The sequence below is a fragment of the Alosa sapidissima genome, chromosome 24 (genome assembly GCF_018492685.1).
Source record: "Alosa sapidissima isolate fAloSap1 chromosome 24, fAloSap1.pri, whole genome shotgun sequence".
In the NCBI taxonomy this organism is placed as follows: Eukaryota; Metazoa; Chordata; class Actinopteri; order Clupeiformes; family Clupeidae; genus Alosa; species Alosa sapidissima.
Window position 1 is genome coordinate 8,611,173 of NC_055980.1, and position 24,632 is coordinate 8,635,804.

Sequence of the window (24,632 nt, forward strand, 5' to 3'; positions counted from 1 at the left end):
AGAGTGATGATGGTGATGATGATGATGATGATGATGATGATTATGATTATGAAGGAGGGTGGTGGATTTGTCCATATTTTACAGAGAGCACGAGAGAGAGAGAGAGAGAGAGAGAAAGAGAGAGTGATGATGATGATGATGATGATGAAGGAGGGTGGTGGATTTGTCCATATTTTACAGAGAGCATGAGAGAGAGAGAGAGAGAGAGAGAATGAGAGAGAGAGTAAGTGAATGAGAGTTAAAGATGGTGAAGAAAACAGGAAGAGAATATGGAACATGGCTAGAATAGATAAAGAGGAAAGGAAGGAGACGAGTTTAATTGAAAGGGCATCTCCATTAGCAAAAGGTAGTTAGCAGCCACTTCCTTGGTCCTAACAGGACATCAAATTGGACCAGGGTGGATGTTCTGTCTGCCTCTTGGACCTTTAGAAGATGAAGAGAAGCAGCCACAGGAGGCGTGACGTGTGTGTGTGTGTGTGTGTGTGTGTGTGTGTGTGTGTGTGTGTGTTTGTGTGTGTGTGTGTGTGTGTGTATGTGTGTGTGTCAGGGCCTATGAATAATCAGCCTCCTCTCTGGGAGTCAGAATAATGAGCCCGGCCTGCCTGGCATTTAGCATGCAGGAGGTGGACCCCAGCTTTGGAGGTATCTCTGTAGCTCTGCACAATTACATCAGCTCAGTAACACCCTGCTGGGTGTGTGTGTGTGTGTGTGTGTGTGTGTGTGTGTGTGTGTGTGTGTGTGTGTCCGTGGGGGGTGCAGTGTTGTGTTACTGTGAGTATTTGTATGTGTGAGCACGCTGAGGGCATGTGTGTGTCCCCTTGTGTGTGTGTGTGTGTGTACTGAATATAATACATCCGTGGTCAATACGTGGATGAGGAAAAGCATGGCGAACAGCAGCATCCCAACACAGCCCAGGAGAATAGCAATGGCTTTGTGTGTGTGTGTGTGTGTGTGTGTGTGTGTGTGTGTGTGTGTCTGTATGTGTGTGTGTTGTGTGTGTGTGTGTGTGTCTGTGTATGTACACACGAGAGAGGGGGATTTCAAATGTTCCGAATGCCAGCGAGCAGTAATGGGGCTGGTGTGTACGAGGATGTATCTGTGTCACGCAGCCAGCCAACCAGAACAAAGCAGCCGCACCACTGATCCACTTTGCTGTCCCACGGGCGCTGCAGCCGAAAGCCCGGTCTGTGCTCTCGCTCACATCCTGGGTACCAGGTCCAACTGGCCCAAAGAACCCTGTCAGATGGTTCCACATGGACATGTGCTCCATATACGTTCTAAATGGGAACAAAGCAGGAACTAACCAGTACGTCTGAAGCGGTACTTCATTGTAGTTCTATCTAGATCAGAGTGCAATTTAATATTGCATGAATGTCTTCTGAGGAACTGTGTAGTACGTCTGTAGCGGTACCTCAGTGTGGTTCTATCTAGACCCACTATCTAGACCTATCTAAAGCCACATTAAACTGGACCAGGAAACCATCAGTGTCCTTAGAGTGGTCCTTTTTTGGCGAAATGGACAAGGACATCTTTCTTCCATTAAATAAAGTTATTTTTGCACGCAGGCGTATCCTAAGATGCCTCACTGTGAGGTGCCCTCTGTGAGTGTGAACTACTTTCCAACACAGTTCAGGGGTGGCTAATGTTTCAGAAAGCTGGGCCATAGGTCCTGACAATTTTAGCAGGGTGAGTTCCTCTCATTTCACGGCCTCTACCTCTTTTCCCTGCAGTCTCCATTTTTAAAAGGATGGAGAGACAGACAGAGAGAGAGATGGAGGGATAGAGAGAGAGCGAGGGAGGGCAGGGAAAGAGAAAAAAAGCGTTTTCACCCTTGGATGATTCAAAGTATGCAAGAGCTCTGCAGATGCAATGACTCCAGGCGCTTTTCGCGATGCAGTTTCTTTTTTGGTAACTAGCGAGGAGTGTGTGAGTGTGTAAGTGTGTGTGTGTTTGTGTGTGAGAGAGAAAGAGGGAGAGAGGGAGAGATAGGGAGAGACAGGGCGAGGAGCCAACTTAGTGAGGCAGGAATAGATTAAAAAGAGGGAGGAGGTGGCGATCAAGAAAGAGAGACAGACTGTGTGTGTGTGTGTGTTTGTTAGTGTGTGTGTCTGTGTATATTTGTGTGTATGTGTGTGTGTGCATGCTTGTGTACACTGTCACTGTAGCTGTGCTGGTGCGCACAGATCTGTGGTGTGTGTCAGCGGCGTCGCCTCTCCCCATTATCTTTTCATGGTTAGCCGTGACGGCTGACATGAGCTCCGTATGTTCCAGCCGACTGTCACGGCGCGTCAGCGAATAGCAGCGCGGCTCTCGAAGTCAGCAGTCCCGGCCTCCGTGCAGAACCCCCGCTCCTGGTCCCTTCATCATTGGGAAACACAGAGAGAAGGAACCGCTTGATCAGTCTCTCCTCTGTCTCACACACAGTTGCAAACACACACACAAACACACACACAAACACACGGGCGGCATCAGCTTCAAAGGCCAGGAGCTTTTTAAACATCAATGTTTATGCTTTTGCTTTCGGAAGCGCCTTGAAATTCCTTTTTATGTGTGATTTTTTTTCTTCTTTCATTCAGGCCTGCCAAGGTCTGCAGGGATGGTTTAATAAGCCTAGCTATTCACTTATTTATTTTTTTCCTTGTTTATTTATTTATTTGACTCAGTGGCATCTTAAAAAACATAAAAGCCAATCTGTCTGTGCTCGCAGCATTATAGCACACAGTTGCTCTTCCTCTCCTTCTTGTGGAGGAGGGAGTCTGTACTCCTGATGTTCTGCTGTGCCCACATGTGCTGGACGGTATCGGTCACCAGAGACCCTGTCCAGCCTCTGGTGATGGTTTGCTCCAGGGAGGCGGCGAGATAATGTGAAATTGAGCCGTGAATAAGCACAGGGAGGGTGGAGAGGGTGGAGGAGGTGGAGAGGGGGGTGGGGGGGTGGAGAGGGTGGGGGTGGGAGTCTCGCTCTCGCTCTTGAACCCCGCAGAGACGGGAGAAATTTGATGGGGTTGTTTTAGGATGCATTGATTTCTTTTCCCCTCCCTTCCATCCATTCTCTCTCTCTCTCTCTGTCTCTCTCTCTCTCTTCATTTTTCAGCCATGTCAGGTTTTACAGAAGCGTCTGAACTAGTTGGGATAGACAAAAGTAGATGAGGTTTCAACCGTTTCGGCTTTTCTTAGCTGTAAAAAAAGTGTTTAAAATTTCCGGTTTCCTCGGGGAGATTGAAGTGAGAACTCAAACTTCATCAACCTCAGAACACCCGCAAGACAGCGAGAGCGTGTTCGCAAAGTCTCACTCGTCTGTTTGCAAGCTAGAACTACTTGGCAGAATTCTCTTTTAAGTAACTCACTTCCAATTACAGAGCCAGTCAACAGCTCCAGGTGCTGATTAAACAGACTATTCTTGTAATCTACATCTCTGTGTGTGTGTGTGTGTGTGTGTGTGTGTGTGTGTGTGTGTTTGTGTGTGTGTGTGTGTGTGTGTATGTGTGTGTGTGTGTGTGTGAGAGAGAGAGAGAGAGAGAGAGAGAGAGAAAGAGGGAGAAAGAGATAGCATGTTTACACTTGATGCTTGTTTATTCCTCTATGTGATTTTAAAAACAGTGTGTAGGTTATGTGTAAGTGTGTATTTAAGTGTGTATTTAGCATTGTGATGTATTGAGGCCTTCAGAGTGTTCTTGCAGAACACCTTCAGTGGTTGTTTTATGAGGCGTCATAAAGAGCCCTAAGCCTGCCGTTCTTCTCTGAGGATAAACTGATGATGTTGACGTAGGGACTATATGGTGGATTTTGCTGCCGTCTCTAGTTTCCAGAGGTGTTGAAGTCCTGCTTCAGAAATTAAAAGTTCTTGGTTCTACCTGTGCACTTAACACAGGTGATTTCACCTGCTCTACCTAGCTGAAGAGTTATGCTGATTAGAATCATCTGGTTTAAGCGGATGGTTGCCACAGAGATATGTGGTATGTGGACTTTTCCACCTCTGCTAGTTTCTGTTCTTTGCTGACACAGGCCTTCATGCGAGCTCTCTGACCTCTGACCTCGTGACCTCTAAGGCATTGTATCTCTCCTCTCTCCACATCCCTCTCTCTCTCCACCTCTTTCTCTTTCTCTCTTCATGTCTTTTTAGCGTTTCTACTTGCTTTCACCATGTGATCTCCGTTTCTCTCCCACTCTCGCTAACTTTCCCTCACTTTTCCTCTCTCTCTCCCCTGGTTCCTCTCCCTCTTACAGATGTGTGTTATTTTAACACTCCCAACGTCACACTGCTAATTGCACTTCTTTGCTGACACAGGCCTTCATGCTGTGAGCTCTATGTTACAGGCATTGTGTCTCTCTCTCATCATCATCTCTCTCTCTCTCTCTGTTTTTAGCCTCTCTCTTTCTCTCCCTTTTCCTTTGTCTGTCTCTCCTCTCTCTCACACATACCTTTCATCACACCTCTGTCTCTCACTCCTCTCCTCATGTCTCTGTCTATCCCCCCATTATCATCATAATCATCATCATCACATCCCTCTCTCTCTCTCACTCTCTCTCTCTCTCTCTCTCTCTCACTCTCTCTCCCTCTCTCTCTCTCTCTCTCTCTCTCTCTCTCTCTCTCTCTCTCTCTCTCCATGTGCACGTGTGGGCTGCAGCAGGCGCACACATGTGACAGCTTGAAGAGATGCTGACGCGCGTCGGCCCAAGCAGGGCCCCTCCGCTAAGATAATGGGGCCGGCAGTCACGTGTGTACTCCCCCCCCCTGATCTCCAATCAGTGTTTCTGGCCGCAGAGAGCCAGCAGGTAGCCAGGAGGACAGAGAGGAGAGAAAGAGAGAGTGTGTAAGAGAAAGTGAGAGAGAGATAGAGAGAGAGCGTCCTCTCATCGTGGCTGGAGCAAAAGGAGGACCCGTGTGGAGTGGGAGACTGGTCCCTCTCCATATCCCATCGAGTCGTCTGGCGGCCGCACGAGTAGTTGGCCCTCAGTGAACTGCTAGCGTTTTAGCTGGAAGCCCGGGGGGGGGGGGGGGGGGGGGTTACTGAATGATGTGATGTTGTACATAGTTAATTCACTGATATAATAAACATACAGCTTACACATACCCAAACACATACAGATACACATGCACATAGTACATATACACATTGATTTATCATTTTTATAATAATTAATTAGCATCTAACCACAAGCGCTAATAAAGTGTTCTTATAAGTACAGATACAATTCAGCTTTGTTGTGGGTTAGTGTTATTGAGTTTTTATTTTTTTTATATTATTGTCTTCTTAATTACTGTATCACTTGACTTCATAGTAACACCGTATTTGACTATGCTAAAAGCTGGGCTCTCTACAGCATGCGGGCTACTGTGTTTTATACCTAGAGAGAGTTCAGTCCATTCTCTCCAGGAGCTAAATGCACCGCAGCCTGCCTGTTGTGCAGGACCTTTCCATCCGCAACTCCGCTCCAGCTAAGGTGCTAATTAATGAGGTGGTGACACACATTCGGAGGGCTGTAATTGGATTTTGACACCATAATGGGATTTCTGGGTTTGGGTTCAGTGTTTGAAGGTGAGACATGCGAAAGGCATTAGACTGGCATTAACACTGGTAAGTTGGCATGAAAGTCAGGCTCTGTATGGGTCCATTGGGAGATGTTGGTGTGGGTCTGTGTGTAGATGCTGATGGTGCAGTGAGTGGGAATGCCATAGAGCCCAGAATAGCTGAATGAAATCAGTATGCCCCGTCATCCACCAGCATCAGCTAAAACACTCATAGTGCGAGTGCATACATGCACACACACACACACACACACACACACACACACATATGCACATGCGCACACAGATGCACGCACACACTCTCACACACACACACGTGCACACATACAGGTACAGACAGACACATGCACACACCTCCAGAAATACGTTCACCACACTTAAAAACACACTGCAAAAAAACTACTGCATATATATATATATATATATAGATAATGACACCAAATATACAGCACTCATTCACTCAAAGACACACACACACACACACACACACACACACACACTCTTACTCATACTCCTCCGCATGCCCACTCATGCCCATCCAGCCCTGTGTGATGGTCCTGAAGGCCATCTGTGGTTCAGGCTGGAGATGGATACTGGACTAGCGTCAGGTCCAGATTGGCCGGGCAGCCCTGGGATTGATTATAGCTCTCTCTGAGGCGGCTCGGTCATCCCCTATCCTCATCTGTCTCAAACAGTTAATCAGTTAGCATCCCTACCACACAGACACACACACACACACAAACAAGCACGCACAGTCGCACACACACACTCACATACACACAAACACACACTCTCTCACTCTCACACACACACACACTCTCTCACTCTCACACACACACACTCACACACTCTCACACACACACACACACTCTCTCACTCTCACACACACACACACACACACTCTCACACACACACACACACACACTCTCTCACTCTCACACACACACACTCACACACACTCTCTCACTCTCACACACACACACTCACACACACATAGAAATGCACACACGCAACCACCAGAAGTAGCACTGTCTCCAGTGTCTAATTTCAGCTGGCAGAATCCAGAGCAAAAAATATTCAGGAAGGAAGTGAGTGAAGAAGTTGGAGATGAGGAGAGATGAACAGAGGGATGAGTCATCAGGGTGGAGAGAAAGAGAGAGAGAAACAGACCAGACAGTGAAGCAGAGTCGGAGAGAGGGAGGGAAACTAAGAGAGAGAGAGAGAGACAAACAAAGACACAGACGAACCTCTCTCATCCGAATCCCCCAGATCAGACAAGATAAGTTGCCTTGGAGTATTTCCCCAACACATACACACACACACACACACACACACACACACACACACACACACACACACACACACACACATAAACACAGTCGTATACACACAACCACTCTCTGACTCTCCTCAGTTGTCTCTAAGGAAATGAATGGGCCAATAGTGGGGTGGGAGCAGGTGGACTCTATGGTTGAGAGGATTACGGCCATCACACATGCTCATCATCAGTGTGTGCTTCCAGTGGATACGCTAAACACACACACACAGACACACACACACACACACACACACCCGCACACACACACAACGGCCACAGGTGCCACACAAGCCCCTTGAGTTATGGCTGTTATGATGGACCATTGGTTTGTGTGTGTGTGTGTGTGTGTGTGCGTGTGTATTTGTGCTAGTGACATGTGGCTAATGGCAATCCCAACACGTGTTATTGGGGTGGGCAGCCCTTATGTTTGAACCCCTGCTGGTACCCTTGGCAACTGTCAGACCACTTCTCGCCATCTCGTCACCTCATCATCTTCTGCTTCCTGTGTTTGTCTACACAAACATAAACATAAACTCTCTCTCTCACACACACACACACACACACACACACACACACACACACACACACAAACACACGCACACACGCACACACACACACACACACACACACACACACTTACACATCTCTTAATACACAAGCATAAACAGAGACACTGGCTTTATCACACACCCATACTCACATACACACATAAATAAATACATACACACCCACACAGACTTGTATACATGTACTCACTTTCACACACATTCAGACATTAACACACACATACACACACACACACACACACACACACACACACACACTCATCCCTCCAGCTCCGGTCTCCCCCTTGGTGGCCCTGCCTCCTGCCCTACCACCTGTGCCCCTCTCCCTATGCAGACCAGCTCTTGGCTATGATTGGCACCTGCAGGGCAGCTTACACCCCCCCACACACACACAGCCACACCCCACCCCCGCTCCCCACCTGCTACGGGAAGCCCGTCCAAACCTGTCAATCACCCACCGGCCCGCCCAATCAGGGCGTGCCAGGCCCAGATCCCATTTAACACCCCGGGCGCTTCCAGCAGCTGTCACAGACGGCCTGAGACCAAGATGGATGATGGATGTCTCTGAACACATTTAACCAGTTACTGCTGTCAGGGTAGAAGAAGAGTCACTTCCAATCAGGATTTGGAGCTTCTGTTTCACATTCTCTCACCCAGCAGGTGCTTCTGTTTAGAATAGCTTACATGGAAAGCATACATCTCAACAGGATGTTTATATTTGTGTTTTTATTACAGTAAACATGAAATATGTTCACTCTGAAGTCAGAATACGTCATGACCTTTTTATGTCAAGTTTCCATCAAGAATCCCGAATTCAACACTTTATTTTGATAGTCAAACACCTTAACTACCCTGGGAATCCAGAGTTCTCGCAGAAGCATTTGCTCAGCGAGAGACTCTGGCAACGAGTAATGATGCACGTAACTTTTGCCCCTTGCATCGCGGGGAACCAATCATATCTGTGTATCTGATGTAGGCGGGCCAGAAGCAAGCTAAACAGATGACAGACAGAGGGCTGTATTTTGCACAGCAGCGCATGGTGTAAAACTCGTTTTCCACCCGCGCAAAGTTTAATTCGGTATTTTGCACGTTTATTTTTTAAACAATGCGCCCAGGGGTGTGGCAATTAACAACCTAGGGAAGGGCCTGGCGCATTGTCTAAAAGTCGCTATTGTACCCCTGGTCAGAAGTCTATGGTGAATTGTTTATATGTTATTTTAAGAGCACATTGTCAATAGTCATATTGGTGCACGCACCATCCTTCTATCATTCATGAACCACCAGCGCACGTCCATGCAAAACATTACAAATTGCACGATAACAATGGGAAACATAATTAGAATAAATATATTAAGAAATACTGTACATCTCATGATGAGTAGTTATTCACCATCATTTGCAAATTGGAGCACAGCTGAAGACGCACTGTCACGTGATATAAGCAACTCCTCTGCAGGATAAATGTTGTTTTATTCAGTCATTTGAGCAATATTAGGGTAAGTGTTGCTTTTTCCAGCATATGTTTTTGATGGTAACCCATTGTCAGTCAATAGTGAAAGTAACTGCATATAACTGTCTTCGTTGACTGACACCTTGGTGAAGTTAGTTTCACTTTGCCAATGAGTTCAAAAAATAGACAAATGCGTGCAAATGCGTGAAGGCTATGCTAGGTTTTAGTAAAGCATGGTTTAAGAATGACTATTTCATACGGTCTCACAAGCAGCCTCCTTCAAAAGCGCCGTTGCATGCCAAAATACCGATGCATTTATTTCACATATCGCGCTTTGCGCTGTTAACCCTCATGTTATCCTTGGGGTCAATTTGACCCCAAGCAACGTTTAACATCATAAAATATATGGTTCACTTTTTTTTTTTTTGCTTCATGTTTCATGACTTTTCCTCAATTGAAGGGTACAACAGAGTTAGCATGAAATTTGTACAATAATTTGTTTTCAATGTCCTGTACAAATATTTTGTACATTGATGTTCCTTGGGGTCAGATTGACCCCAGCTGTATGAAACATAGAATACATAAATATTTGACACATTATGGATATTATTATTTGAATAGTATGAGAACATATTGTTATTATCATTATTACATACACAAGTACATATTACATATAAGTCATTTTGGCAGGACTGTATAAGTCAAAGCAACAGCAAGCCTTTGGGCTGCTGACACTGGATGGGCAATATTGCCAGCCAGGGTTCCAAGGTTCAAAAAGGGGTGTGTGTGGGGGGGGGGGGGGGGGGGGGGATTGTTTTGTAGGGCTTTTGATGGTGGTTATTACACTCTTGTTAAGTACCTGTCACAAAAAAACTGTGTAACAATATGAATTATAATCATTTTCTGAGGGTTTATTTAGCTGGGGTCAAATTGACCCCAAGGATAAAGAGTGTCGGTAAGATTTGAGGATAACAAAAGGGTTAAAGGGAATGACAGATGTCATTCTCATTGGTTTAAATGATGTTACACACCCATATGACTGATTAAAAAACCTAGGAACACCTTGTTGCGCCATGCACTCCACGTTTGATAACGAAACCCCTCCCAATGTGAACTGGACATCCTACTAAATTAGAATAGACTTTTGACGAGTGACGATGCACTTTAGAATGCACTTTAGAATGGCCCTATACGATCAATGTTAACTGATTCCGGACTTCGATGCAATTGGATAACACTACGGGCCCTATCATGACATTCTAAAGTGCATAGTGTTATCCAATTGCGTGCATTGAGATTTTCAAATGCGTGCTTGGTGCCGCCCCTCGAGTTGGGCCATTACTTTATTCGTGGCCAGACCCTTAGTCTTTCAGATTGGGTCTGGTCCTCCAGGCTACACCTTAACCAAACCCAACCCCAAACCCTAACCCGAATCAGAAATTGTAGTTAGCAGAGTTAGCACACACTTTGAACACACTCATTTACTTACACAAAAGTAGGAGATACAAATGGTAAATGACAAGCATGATTTATTTTTGCATTTATTTTGAATGTGTAGGACTGGGCGGTGGTCATATTTTGCACCGCACTGCAGTAGTACATCTAGTTACAAGAGAGCCAGCCCGTTGCTAGCTGGTTTGCAAAACCATGCTAACTTAAGTGGTTATCTGGATAACCAAGAGCATAGACATTATTGACATTACATCAAAATTGTTGTATCTTCACATCCTGTTGATATATTCTGTTGCGAGATCATTTTTGGATGTTTTGAACAAAAAAAACTTCACCTTCACATAGCATCTTCAATCACCTTTAATCACCTTTGTTTATTGTCTATGGCTATGTCCATAGTATGTCTATGTCTGTATTTAAAGCATGTCTATGTCTGCATGGGAAAGTAAGAAACGAAATTTCAATTCTTTGTATGACCAGTGCATGTAAAGAAATTGACAATAAAAGCCGACTTGACTTGACTTGACTTGACTTGACTCACTCTATGTCCAGTAGAGTTGCCTCTGTACTGTCCTGATGTTAAGGCACTTAGCTGTTTTGTCTGTTTGGGTTGCCAGATGGACACAGAACTATCCACGGATAAAAACTGTTTCTGAGAATCATCCACTGCCCCCCAAAATAGCCTTACCTTTAAAAAAAGAAATACACGTTTAACTCCAAGAAGCAGCTTTGACCTTAAAGTTACAGTGCTGCCAGTCTCTTTAGTGTTCTGATTACATCACCGTCATATGTCTTTCACCAGCTGGTCAAAAAATAAACAAATATCTGTGAGTCACATTTGAAGGCAAGTGGATTTGGGAACTGGTCTGAGGTTGATTCGGAGTGACATTCTCCATGTGATTCGGGGAGAGCGTCCTTGGACGCCTCCCGGAAGGATCCCTGGGGTAAGGAGCTAGTTAGTGGGAATTTGCAGGGTGACTCATCCAGGCCGCTTGGTGTTCTTCTGGGCCAATAGAGGGTCAGGCAGTGCTGTTGGGTCCTCACATCGATTAGAGTGGAGTCATAGTGCGGTTTTGGGGAAGTGTTGAACTTTTCGCGATAGCATCAAGGAGGAGGGCTAAAGTGTTAACTTTAATGCATCAGCCAACACGAATATATAAACATATGCAGTAAGAACCTGTGAGGATTGTATCATAGCACCTGTACCTGAAATAAGGAGAATGCTATGTGTGTGTGTGTGTCCATTAACCAGAGTTCTGTCAGTGTAAAGATGCACACAAGCTGCACTGTTACTTTTTAAAGTGCTATCGTTGACATTACATTGTTGTGACTTTCAACTTAGACTAGAGAGCATCGGTCATGGTTTGTTATTGCAGACTTTATTGTTTCTTCATGGTTCTAACCAAATTAGTTCTTGTTCTCTGAGACAGTAAACAGTACCGGTAAGCATTATTACCTATGATTTTTTTTAAAAGTAAGCTTGCGTATTTTTACTTTTTAGCTCCAACCTTATCATGCAAAAATGCAAAACCGTTAGCCTCCACAGAGTACTGAGGATGTAGCGCTACAGATGTCCTACATACTGTACTTTGTGAAATTCAATTGCTCAGCATGTTACACTGCTGGCCCCAAGAGCACTCCACTGACACAGCAGCAGCAGGGAAACTTTACCACGACCTCCTAATCCCCTCCCTTTATATAACTACAGTCAGTCCGCTCACTCCATGTGTGTGTGTGTGTGTGTGTGTCTGTGTGTGTGCGTGTACTGTGTGTGTGTGTGTGTGTACGGGGAGGGATGAAACGCGCATGTGTTTCTTAATGAGTGTGCTTGGGCTGTGTGGCTCTTTGATGTTGGTGCGATATTTTATGAATGGCAGTGGGGCTTATATAACGCTACGCTAAGGTGAATGCTAACGCTAGCGCTGCCCTTGATACGAGCCGCAGTAGATCCTCAAGGGAGCTGCTCTGCACCTTCAGAGGAGTCTTAACCTCACAATTAGAAGCATGATAATCAAACACACACAGACACACATGCATGCATACACAAATTCATTGCATAAAGAGAAGGACTAACTCACACACCTGAGACGACGCACAATACTCAGTTGCTTTATCCTTTAGTATATATCAAAGATTCTAGAATCTTTGGTATATATAGTTAGTATATAGATATATAGTATATATAGTTTTGTCTCGCTCACACAATCTCTCTCACTTTCTCTCACACACACACACACTTTTTGCGTCTCTCACACATCATTCTCCCTCTCTCTCTCTCTCTCTCTTTCTCTCTCTCCATCTCTCTCTCGCTCTCTCTCTCTCTCTCTCTCTCTCTCTCTCTCTCTCACACACACACACACACACACACACACACACCAAGTGAGTACAGAGAGTAAGTTTAGAGAGTTGTGCGGGTGCCCTGAGCTCTTCCTGCACTCCAGCAGTGGCCTACATACAGCAGTCCCTGCTCTGCTCTGCTCTGCTCCCCAGCACTGCTGTCTCACCCGGGATAAAAGCTCACTGCTCATATATTATGTATAGGAACGGATCTCAACTGCACTCTCTCTCTCTCTTACTCTCTCTCCCTCTCTCTCTCACAATCACTCACTCGCTCCTTATATTGCTCTCTGCAAAGCCTCATCTTCGTCACTCTCTTACTCTATCTTCGTCTCTCTCATCTTTACTTCCCCCAGTTTTTTTTTCTTGTATCACTCTTCTCTCCTCTCTTCTAACTCTCTCTCTCTCTCTCTCTCCTTCAGTCTGTGTCTCTCTAGACTTTCAGAGTGTTTTCCAGCATGTAGGTATTTTTATCCGGCATGCGTTTCTGCACCATTGACCACAAGCGTGTCCCTTTAACCCCAGTCACGTTGCAGTGTGGAAAAACACTAGGAAAGAGCCAGCTTTCCAACCAAGGGCAACAAAGACTGCCTCATTTCACACTCTAATGATGGCACACACAAACATGGATACACACATACACACACACACACACACACACTCACACACACACACAAACACACACACAAACACACTCAGAACCCACACATGGGTCCACAACGATTTCATTTAGTAAAATCTGTTAGATGTGGGCTGCTGTAAAAATGAATAATTTGCCGAAACGAAGAATGACTCATTCTCTCTTATTCACACTTCTCTTCCCCCCTCCCTCTCTTCCTCCTCCTCCCTCTCTCCCTCTCTCCCCCCCTCCCTCTCTCCCTCTCTGCAGCTTTTACCTACCGACAAGACTCTGGAGTTTGACCGGGACTTCCGCATCAGACACTACGCTGGGGACGTGGTGTAAGTAGTACACACTCACACTCACACTCAGTGGACATTTAAGTGCACTTGGCTCGTGTCCCAATAGCTAAGAATGCAAAGATGAGCTCACATGTTCCTGAGCTCTCTGCCTGTGTCAGATATCAAGCACCAGGGCCAATTGACGCTAACCGTATGCAAATGACTCACTCTAGAAGCCAACAGAAAGAGGTAAATACTTCAGTCTCAAGTGAATGAGGGACAGGATGGCGTCAGAGTAGATTCAGGTTCAGGTTAGGTGAGCAGAGCACGGAAGTGAGCCAAGTCCATTTTTCCAGCGCTCTCATTGGTTCATCAGTTGTGTGTCATAGCACAAGGTAGTGTGGGTTTGGCCTTCATAACATAACTTCATAACTTCATTGGCCCTCTCAATTCTCATCCTGTAAAAAACCTTACCTCACAAGAGAGAGAGAGTGGGTCAGATCAGAAATAGTGTCAGTCACTGCCTGCCTGTGTGTGTGTGTGTGTGTGTGTGTGTGTGTGCTTGCATTTGTGTTGTTTTATGGCACATCATTAATAGTGTGTGTGTGTGTGTTAGTTTACTGTATGTGTATGTATGTTATGTTATTTGTAGCACACTGATGAATGATTCATGCGTGCGTGTGTCAAAATTCACTGCCAGTAGTGCATATGTAGGTTTTGTGTGTCCAAATACTGGCCTTTTAGAAATACTGTGTGTTTGTGTGTGTGCATGCACGCACGCACACACACATGATGTGTATTTTATGAATGCAAGAGCTGTACATATGATTTGTCCTGTGGCTGTAAAAGAAGCACTTATGCAGCACCACTTTTCCCCTTAGGGGTGTGGATTAGTATGTGTGTGTGTGCGTGTGTGTGTGTGTGTTTGTGTGTGTGTGTGTGTGTGTGTGTGTGTGTGTGTGTGTGTGTTGTAGGCTACAGATGAAGGGAGACTCAGCTGGCCTGCTGCTGAATGTACTGTAATCTCCTCTCATTTACTCTAATGTGTCCCTCTCCCGGGTCCATCAACGGGAAATAAGAATCTTGTGTGTGTGTGGGTGCATCTCTTTGCAGGTACTCTGTTGTTGGCTTCATAGACAAGAACAAGGACACCCTCTTTCAAGACTTTAAGAGGCTCCTGTACAACAGGTACACAGAAAAGCACAGAGTCACACACACACACACACACACACACACACACACACACACACACACACACATACACACACACACACACACTCTCTCTACTTAATAAATTATGAATAAGTATTAATAAATTCTCTCCTCCTCCTCACCTGCCACCTCTCTATCTCCCCCTCTCCTCTCCTCTCCTCTCCTCCTCTCCTCCTCTCCTCTCCTCCTCTCCTCTCTTCTCCTCTCCTCCTCTCCTCTCCTCCTCTCCTCTCCTCTTTCCCTCACTCCTTCGCTGCTGTAGCTCCAACTCTGTGCTGAAGGGCATGTGGCCCGAGGGGAAGCTCAGCATCACTGAGGTGACCAAGAGGCCACTGACTGCAGCCACCCTCTTCAAGAACTCCATGATCTCACTGGTGGAGAACCTAGCATCCAAGGTTTATCTCTCTCTTTCTCACACTCTCTCTCTCTCTCTCTCTGTCTGTGTGTGTGTCTGTGTGTGTGTGCCTTACACAGAGAGAGAGAGAAATAGCCTAGTATGTGGTTGAGTCAACAATATTAAACCTCCAACCTATTAAGATTTGTATTTGACCTAAAGGGTATTTAATTCAGACACCAAATGGGCTATTGGGCTATACTTTAGACTGGTTCATTCACTCTTTGCTATGTCTGTTGTATGGGTGTATGGGTGTGTGTTGGTTTGTGCTTGAGTCCGTGCTTGAGTGTCCAAATGCATTTTTCATATGACTTAGTAAGGGGTGTTTTGTTTTTCTGTTTTCAACATTCACTTTATTGCATTAGACAGGAGAAAAACTGTGTGTGTGTGTGTGTGTGTGTGTGTGTGTGTGTATGTCTGTGTGTGTAAGTGTAAGTGTGTTTTGTTTTGTGCATGTGTCAGCATCGATTCAGTTTGTGGTTTGCCTGTGTTGGCTCTTTTGCCAAATTGTTTGTGTGCATGTGTATTGATTTTTTTTACGTGTGTGCTTGTCACAATATTTTCACAGCTAACTTACACACACACACACACACACACACACACACGCACACACGCGCGCACACACACACACACACACACACACACATACACACACACACACACACACGCACACACACACACACGCACAAACACGCGCGCGCGCACACACACACACACACGCACACACACATGCACACACATACTTGGCCTGGCTGACCTCCCCCTCTCCCCCCTCTCCCGTGTCCCAGGAACCCTACTACGTGCGCTGCATTAAGCCCAATGACGTGAAGTCGCCGCTGCTGTTCGAGGACGAGCGATGTCGGCATCAGGTGGAGTACCTGGGCCTGCTGGAGAATGTGCGCGTGCGGCGCGCCGGCTACGCCACCCGCCAGATTTACGCCCGCTTCCTCCAAAGGTGGGTGCCGCGGGACGGGCCTTTGTCTTTAGCTGTCCTCGTTTGCACTCCATTCACTCCAATGTCAAACATTTTGACAATATTTAGTTTGTTGTCATGTTTCGTACTATAGAGAAGTGGGACCGTGTAAATAACGATTTAATTGATTCTAAGGGGCTATTCACACTAAGAACAATAATTATAAAGACAACTATAACGTAGCTATAACAATATGAGCATCCACACTGACCAACGATAAGGAAAGTCTCTCCTTATGTTGATAAATGTGATGTCTGTAATTTGATGGATTCTGATCTTCTCTCAGTTTTTTATCATTATTGAAATTGATCTGAAAGTGATCTCCAATGTTATTGTTCTTAATGCCGTTATTGTTACAGTGTGTAGTGTGGACCTTGTCATTTATGTTGTTTTTACCATCATCGTTATAGTTATCGCTTCTGGTGTGAACGGCCCTTCACCTTCAAAAAGTATTGAACATATCTGTTATGGAGTAATGCTTCTCTGAGTCTGTGTGGGGTCTTTGAGCTGCAGTCACTTTTCCCTCTTTTCAAAGTGCTGTGAGGGTACATGCAATGTAGCACCCTTACACATTTAACAGTTAGGTCACACTAACCCCTTTTTTACTGCCATTAGGTAACAGCTATGTTCACGAGGCCAGCCATGCTGCCATGTCCATTGTGTTTTGCTTGTACAGAATGTCAGACATTCTGTGTAGATTACAGTAAAGGTTGTCCAGCGCGGTCTTCATTGAGAGTCAAGAGAGAAGTGAGCCATCTCCTTTCGTAATCCTCTGTTATTATGCTTGTCGTCCTTTCATGTTCCTTCAATGACAAGAGCTCCGCTGCCCAGGTTGCGTCCGCCAAAGAACACCTATTTATAGCATTAATTAGGAATATGAAAATGAATTGGCACTTAGCTGGCAGTCCTCCATTCATCCCAGCTGATTCACTGAAAGTCATATCTGTAGAGAGAGGGAGAAGAGAAAAGAGTGAGGCAAGGGAGAGAGAGAGAGAGAAAGAGGGAGAGAGAAATAGGGAGAGGGGGAGAGGAAGAGAAAGAAGAAGAGAGAGAGGGAGAGAGAGAAAAACACACACACACATTCTGCCATTGCACTTCATGTCATGTTCTGTCCTGTTTGTTATTTCTTACAGACACCAAATACCTGTTTAATTAGAAATTCTTTGGAGCTTTTGTCATGCAAGCGATGCTCTTTTGTATTGAATTGAATTGAATTGCATTGAATTGCTTTGAGAGAGACGCTCTAGCCTGGCTTCCATGAGTGCAGATGACTCAAGGTCTATCATGCACCAGTCTAAATGGGGGTAAACACAGGACAGAGAAGCTTAGAGAGCACCAAAGAATGAGAGCAGAGGTATCACTTCAAACCATTCGGTCAGCACGTGGCAGGCAGGGTGAGACAGTAGCTTCATGACGCACTCACTCGTGGGCAGTGAACGGCCGGCAAGCCTCATAGAGAGCGGAATTACGTTATCCTCACATGAAGCCCCATGAAAGGTATTGAATGTCCCCAATTCAATTCAGGGTCACAATGTTATTATCTAATTCACAGAGGCCCATACAAAGGTGACTGTATATGCCCAGGTCTTGTGCGTCCACTCTTTACTCATGAGCTATGAATTTGGCCTTTGGTCATCATGACACTGTTTCCACCGCCAGGAAAATGGCCTCTTCTGGTTTACTTCCCTGCTCCCTGTCTCTCAGTCAGACTGACAGACACACATGCACATCTCTCTCTCTCTCTCTCTCTCTCTCTCTCTCTCTCTCTCTCGCTCTCTCTCTCTGTTTCTGCTTTTGACTGTAATCTCAGCGGCTTTGCTGAGTGACTGTTGAAGGGCCATGAAGACTGCCTGGTCAGGTCCTTCAGGGCGGCCTTGTGAATTGTGCGTATTCATAGTGAATTAGACCCAACACAGTGGGATGGACAGTGACAGGGATTATTAGCTAAGCTTGCCCCCCACCCCTCTTGCGTGTGTCTGTCCCATGGAACATAATCTTGTGCTTGCTTCTTTGCAATTTATGCTACAAAAACAAGATAGTCTTAAACACGCACAAAAACTGCATCGCACACACACACACACACACACACACACACATGTTGATTTTTTTACCCTGTCAACATCTGTCAAGATTCCCTTTGTTTTGGTGACGTTAGGTCAGCTAAGCACATTATGAATTTCATAATGTATTTTTCTTCCATGCACTTTTGCCGCAATGACGCTTCAGTCTTGGTGTTACATCATAATTATTTTGACTGCCAAACAGACAGGAAGCAACATTCGGATTACTCGATTCTGACCAGCCTCCTAAAGCCTCTTTTAGCCTAAAGCTTCCTCTTTCTCCAGCCAATTAGAATTTCATCATATATTTCAGCAAGGATTTGTCTTTTTTCAATTTCCTGGCGTAACAGTGTTTGTTTGTTTTGGTTGAATGTTATTGGTTGATTCCAGCTTCATTTTTTCATATCTGTGTAATCAGGAGCATGTGCATAAGACAGTTATTTTTGGGATGAGAAGCACTTGTTTGACGTCATACACATGTTTAGTGTGTGTATTCTGCCAGTGGTGAAAATGGTTTGATAACATGTTGTGCCATTTGGATTGCACAACGCGCCTTTCAGCACTCTCTCCAAGCTATGCAGATAGGGCATGGACGTTTGACCACAGAGGCCAGTGTCAATGAATATTTTATAATCCAACTACACAGCACATCACAGAGAGAGACAAATGTTTTTGGATGTGTGGTCAATTATTCAGAAAAGTTTGTACCACTGTTTCAATTATGACAATCAGCCATTTGGTCCGTTCAAGGGTATTATGATGGGAATGTAAAGACATGCCTACTGAAAAATGGGCCATATTATTCACAGCTGCCTGGCATATGCTAACATTAACATAATCATTCATTTTGGTGAGGTATTTTTCAAAACACCAGTTTGATATGTCCATCCATCTTTTAAACACCAGTTTGAAATGTCCATCTTCTCTTTTAAAAACCAGTTTGAAATGTCCATCTCTCTTTTAAACACCAGTTTAATATGTCCATCTCTCCCTCTCAGGTACAAGATGATCTCAGAGTTCACATGGCCCAACCATGACCTCCCATCAGACAAGGAGGCTGTGAAGCGCCTGATTCAGGGCTGTGGCTTTGAGCATGACGTGGCCTACGGCAAGACCAAGGTGTTCATCCGCACGCCACGCACCATCTTCAGCCTGGAGGAACAACGCGCCGACATGGTCCAGAGGATCGTGCTTTTCCTGCAGAAGGTCAGTCCCTGCAGCAGCCTCCCCATAACACTTATCCATGAGACCCCCCCCCCCTTACACACACACACACACACACCACCACCACCCCCCCCCCCCAATCAAGTCACTAGTTACCTCAAATGAACATCTGATACAACGGTCTAGCATCTCTGCATTAACATCCATGCATTGATCTAATGAAGTTTCATTGAAGTGTCTTACATGACCATCCAATACAGCAGTTTAGCATCCAACAACTCAACCATGAAAAAAGCATTTCTCTAATCAAGTTTCCAGTGCCTTACATCGGCATCTGATACAGTGTTTTAGCCCCACATGAGCATCCAATACTCCACCCAAGTTTAGCATCCAATTCCCCACCCATACAACCAATATTCATATAATGAAGTAGTGTGTTGTTCAGTAGCCTACACCACCCCTTTGCACCACCTGTCAATACAAGGCTCCCTAAATGCTTGTAGTCATCATGTCACTCCTAAATCTGGACTGTCATTCCAGACTGTCTAGTTGAGAGACCTTGTCGATGTGCTCATCAACTTTCAAATTCGCCCTATTCAGCTTGATGCTGCACTGAAAGGGCTTTGCAAGAAAACAGCCTGCTCCTTCTCACCTCAGGCTTATTTCATTCACTCTGTACCCACTCAGTCACATTTTCTTTTTCGAATAAAAGCAAAAATGGCGGAACAGTAAATGGTTTCACAACAGTCTACTGTGTGATGGGTTATTTTGGACAGTAGGCTATACATTTTGTTCAGATGAAGCAACGTTTTGCAAGAAAGAACATTTTGAGTTAGAACATTTCAGATGCCACCTTGTTGTGGCCATGATGGTAGGGTATACAGAGAGACACGCACTTTCGAATGTTTGAGTGCTTGATGTGACAAGCCATTTTTGAGTAGCTTTTAAATAACATAATAGCTGAGCCATGGCCATTTACCAAGGACTTGGAGTCATGACTATTTGTCAAGTATGGCTTCTTACAAACGAAAAGTTTCTTGCTCGTTTATAGTTTTAAAACAAGTCTTTTGATGGTAAAACAATGTCATGCATTGCATAACACAAGACCGTGTAGTGCCTGCCTCTAATAGATATTTTGGATTGAGGTTCTGAAGCAGTAACTGAGGGAAAATAGCAATTACTTTCTGAAAATCAATCAGCAGGACAAGGTGACATTAGTCAGGAGGGCTGTTGTTGTTTTTGTTGTGCTAATTAAGGAGGCGCTATCACGCCGCTCCGCTCGCTGAGTCACATTCTGATTCATATGCGCCGAGGTCTGGGATCCGTCCGTGCCTGAAATCACATTCGTTCTGTCAGCCTGGTCTTTTCAGCTCAGGTGTGAAGGGTTCTTAGAGGGAGAATACCCCCCCCCCCCCCCGCGTTCTCCTTTTCTGGTCTCTGCTTGGCCCAGTTTGTGGTAAACTTTACAGTAGAGTTTGCAGTATGTGGGGCTGTATGTTCAAAGGCTCGTCAGGAGACAGTGGCTGAATATTCATTCTTATAATGACTTAAGCGTGGTGATGTTTCAATATATTATGGTAATAGAAAATGACACTCTCTCTTTTTTCCCACTCTCTCTCACACACACACACACACACTTTTTCATCCTGTTTGGTGGACTCAGCCCACATCCTGTTCTCTCATCTTAATTAAGTGATGGAAATTTGTTTTGAAAATTGGATTTATGTCATAAATTCCCAGTGCTAAAAAAGTGAGACTTTATGGTATTACCTCTCTTGCCTCTCTTTCATTCTGACCTACATAAACACACACACACATACACACACTCTCTCTCTCCCTCTCTCTCTCTCTCTCTCACACTACACACACACACACACACACACACACACACACACACACACACACACACACACACACACACACACTTGGCATTGTAACGGGAGCAGTGTTCTATATCTGCACTGCAGGGTTCAGTGAGGCGGCGACACCTCTGTGTCCTCCCCAAGCACACACAGCCTCCTCTGGTCTCACACACCGACCCTGACCTGCCAGAGGAGCCAACAGGACCAGCACTGGGGAAACCGCCACCACACACACACACACACACACACACACACACACACACACATACACTAATAAATCGTTACCAGGCCAGGAACACACACCCAGAGTAGCTCAGTCACGGATTTCATTTTTGCCCTTGTCTGCACCAGCGGAAGGTGGGAGATTTTCTCATTATTTTGTGTGACTTTTATTGTAGCAAGATTAAAAGGGTTTTATATAGCAGGCTATCAGTGAGAATGTCCCTCAGTGGAGTACCCAGCCCTTCAGTTATACTCTGCCAGAGCTGCCGGTGTCATTGTGCTGCTGGAGCTCATGGAGCTTTCATGATATTTAATTTGATCCCCAAACTCTCATTTACCATGGCAAGAATATACTGTACACACACATGCATACGCACACACACACACACACACACACACACACACACACACACGCACACACACACACACACACACACACATGCTCACACAAGCACGCACATACAGTACACACACACACACACACACACACATACACATGCACATGCACACACTCACATGCACACACACACACACACACACACACACACACATACACATGCACATGCACACACTCACATGCACACACACACACACACACACACACACACACACACACACACACATACACATGCACATGCACACACTCACATGCACACACACACACACACACACACACACACACACACACACACACACACACACACACACACATACACATGCACATGCACACACTCACATGCACACACACACACACACACACACACACACACACACACACACACACACACACACACACACACATTGTGCAAAGTGACAGAAGCTCCAGCGGTGTCTCCTGCAGCTGAGGTAAACACAGCCTGAGTGAGTGAGCGGGCCAGCACTGCAATCTGCTGCTGTCATTTCCCCGTCCAACAACTGCACTCACCACCAGCATCTCACACCTCTCTCTCTCTCTCTGTTCCTCTCTCTCTCTCTCTCTCTCTCTCTCTCTCTGTTCTTCTCTCTCTCTCTCTCTCTCTCTCTCACCAGCATCTCACACCTCTCTCTCTCTCTCTCTCTCTGTTCCTCTCTCTCTCTCTCTCTCTCTCTCTCTCTCTCTGTTCCTCTCTCTCTCTCTCTCTCTCTCTGTTCCTCTCTCTCTCTCTCTCTCTCTCTCTCTCACCAGCGTCTCAGACCTCTCTCTCTCTCTCTCTCTCTCTCACCAGCGTCTCAGACCTCTCTCTCTCTCTCTCTCTTTCACCAGCGTCTCAGACCTCTCTCTCTCTTTCGCTCTCTCTCTGTTCCTCTCTCCATTCTCTTCACCCTTCTCTCTCTTTCCCCTTGACTCTGTCTCTCTCTCTATCTCTCTCCCTCTCCCTCTCCCTCCCTTTCCTCAGTCCCGCTGCCATATCAGAGGCCTTGTCTGCTCCGACTGACAGTCTAACAGATCAAACCTGTGTTGGCTGCCAGGCCCTATTCTCCCATACTGAGCAGTGTACAGCACACACACACACACACACACACACACCCCTGGGCCATTCAAGATGTCCTCAGATGCCGGTTTCAAAGACGGGGATCCTTTTAGATGCCTATTTCAGACGGTTTCATCTAGGGAGGACACCACATCTCGATGCTGTTTGAACAAGGACAAGTAAACGAGAATCTAGTGGAGGTGTTTTTTACTAAAGTGTGTTTTATCTGCAGTAAATGAAATCCCTGCCCGTCTCTTCTCTGCTATTCTCACAGTGCACTAGCGCACGTCGACGCTAGCAGACGTCAAAGTGTTCAAGTCTGCCAGGTGACTTCTGGCGGGCGGTCGGGGGTAGATTTGGTTGACCTGCGCATTGAGTGGCGGAGACCCCGCTTGTCGCCCGCCTGGATGCAGACGTCGTCTTGACACGGGCTCATCCCATTTAGAGACTCCCCTCGGGCAAACACGATGGCGGTTTTTGGCGGAGGGGGGGGTTGTTGGGGTATTAAGGCGACACTGGTGTTGTCACTTTATTAATCTCACTGGTAACCTCCTGAAATCCACCCCCCCCCCCCCCCAACCCCTCCTCCATCTCTGTGCCTCCCTGCAGGCAGATACTCAACATTTAATAGCAACACCCAGCCAGGCTGGAGCAACCTCTCCTGACCCCCAGACAGTATAAATACATCAGTCAGTCAGGAGTGAGGACTGGCCTCATTATACACAGCATGGACATGTAGACAGCCTGTGCACTGGGGTACATCAATGTGCCAGGGGTGCCATTTACCCTTTGCCTCTCCACCCTGTGTGTGGATAGATTTATATTCTCCGCAGTCATCGTCTTCTTTCCTCGTCGTTCTCTAGCTTTGCTTTCCTGCGTCCTCTCTCTCTCTCTCTCTCTCTCTTCTCTCTCTCTCTATCTCTCCCTCTCTCTCTGTCTCTATGTTTTGCTCCGTCGCAGACGCGAGATCGCTCTTTGTGCCACAAAATCCCCTTATCAGCATGTGACAGACCTGGGTGGCGGGTGCCAACGGTGCCAGTTTTGCCAAAGGTGTTGATGCCAGTCCCCGAGGTGCGCCTCCCAACCCCCAGCAAGCGCTCTCTCTCTCTCTCTCTCTCTCTCTCTCTCTTGCCTTCTCTCTTTCTCCTCTCTTGCTCCCCCTCAGTTTTTCCTTCTTTATCAGTCTGAGGAGGAAGAGGAGGAGGGAGAGAACAGGGGGATGGCACAGACACTCAATCTCACACTTTCTGATTTCACTCGCTGATTTGTGTGCCAATGTAGGGCTCACTCTCGCTCCCTCACTGTCTGTCTCTCCCTTTCCATATCACACACACATCTCTCTCTCTCTCTCTCTCTATCTCTCTCTCTTTCTTTTTTCCCTTTCCTTCTTTCTTTCTCTCTCCCTCTATCCCTCCCTTCCTTTTCCATCTCTGTGTCTCTCATCATCGTCTGTGGTCATAATCGTAGCCTCTTCCTGCTAGCCACTCAGGATGTGTTTAAATGGGATGCAGGGGGCAGAGAGAGTGAGATGTGGAAGAGGGTAGCGAGAGAGAGGGATGGAAAGAGAGAGAGAGAGAGAGAGACAAAGATGTGGAGGAGGGTAGGGAGAGAGAGGAATGGAAAGAGAGAGAGGGGATGGAAAGAGAGAGAGAGAGAGAGAGAGAGAGATGTGGAGGAGGGTAGGGAGAGAGAGGGATGGAAAGAGAGAGAGAGAGAGAGAGAGAGAGAGAGAGATGTGGAG

The 24,632-nt window shown here is 45.9% G+C and overlaps 1 protein-coding gene across 1 annotated transcript in view; it reads left to right on the forward strand.

Moving 5' to 3' along the window:
- The window catches only part of myo1d (myosin 1D), a 98,655-nt gene that overhangs the window by 31,909 nt on the left and 42,114 nt on the right, over window positions 1–24,632 (forward strand). The window contains exons 12-16 of the mRNA XM_042082503.1: window positions 13,543–13,613; window positions 14,667–14,741; window positions 15,028–15,160; window positions 15,948–16,114; window positions 19,191–19,398. Coding sequence (XP_041938437.1) covers window positions 13,543–13,613; window positions 14,667–14,741; window positions 15,028–15,160; window positions 15,948–16,114; window positions 19,191–19,398 — 654 coding nt within the window. The remainder of the gene's footprint in view (window positions 1–13,542; window positions 13,614–14,666; window positions 14,742–15,027; window positions 15,161–15,947; window positions 16,115–19,190; window positions 19,399–24,632) is intronic.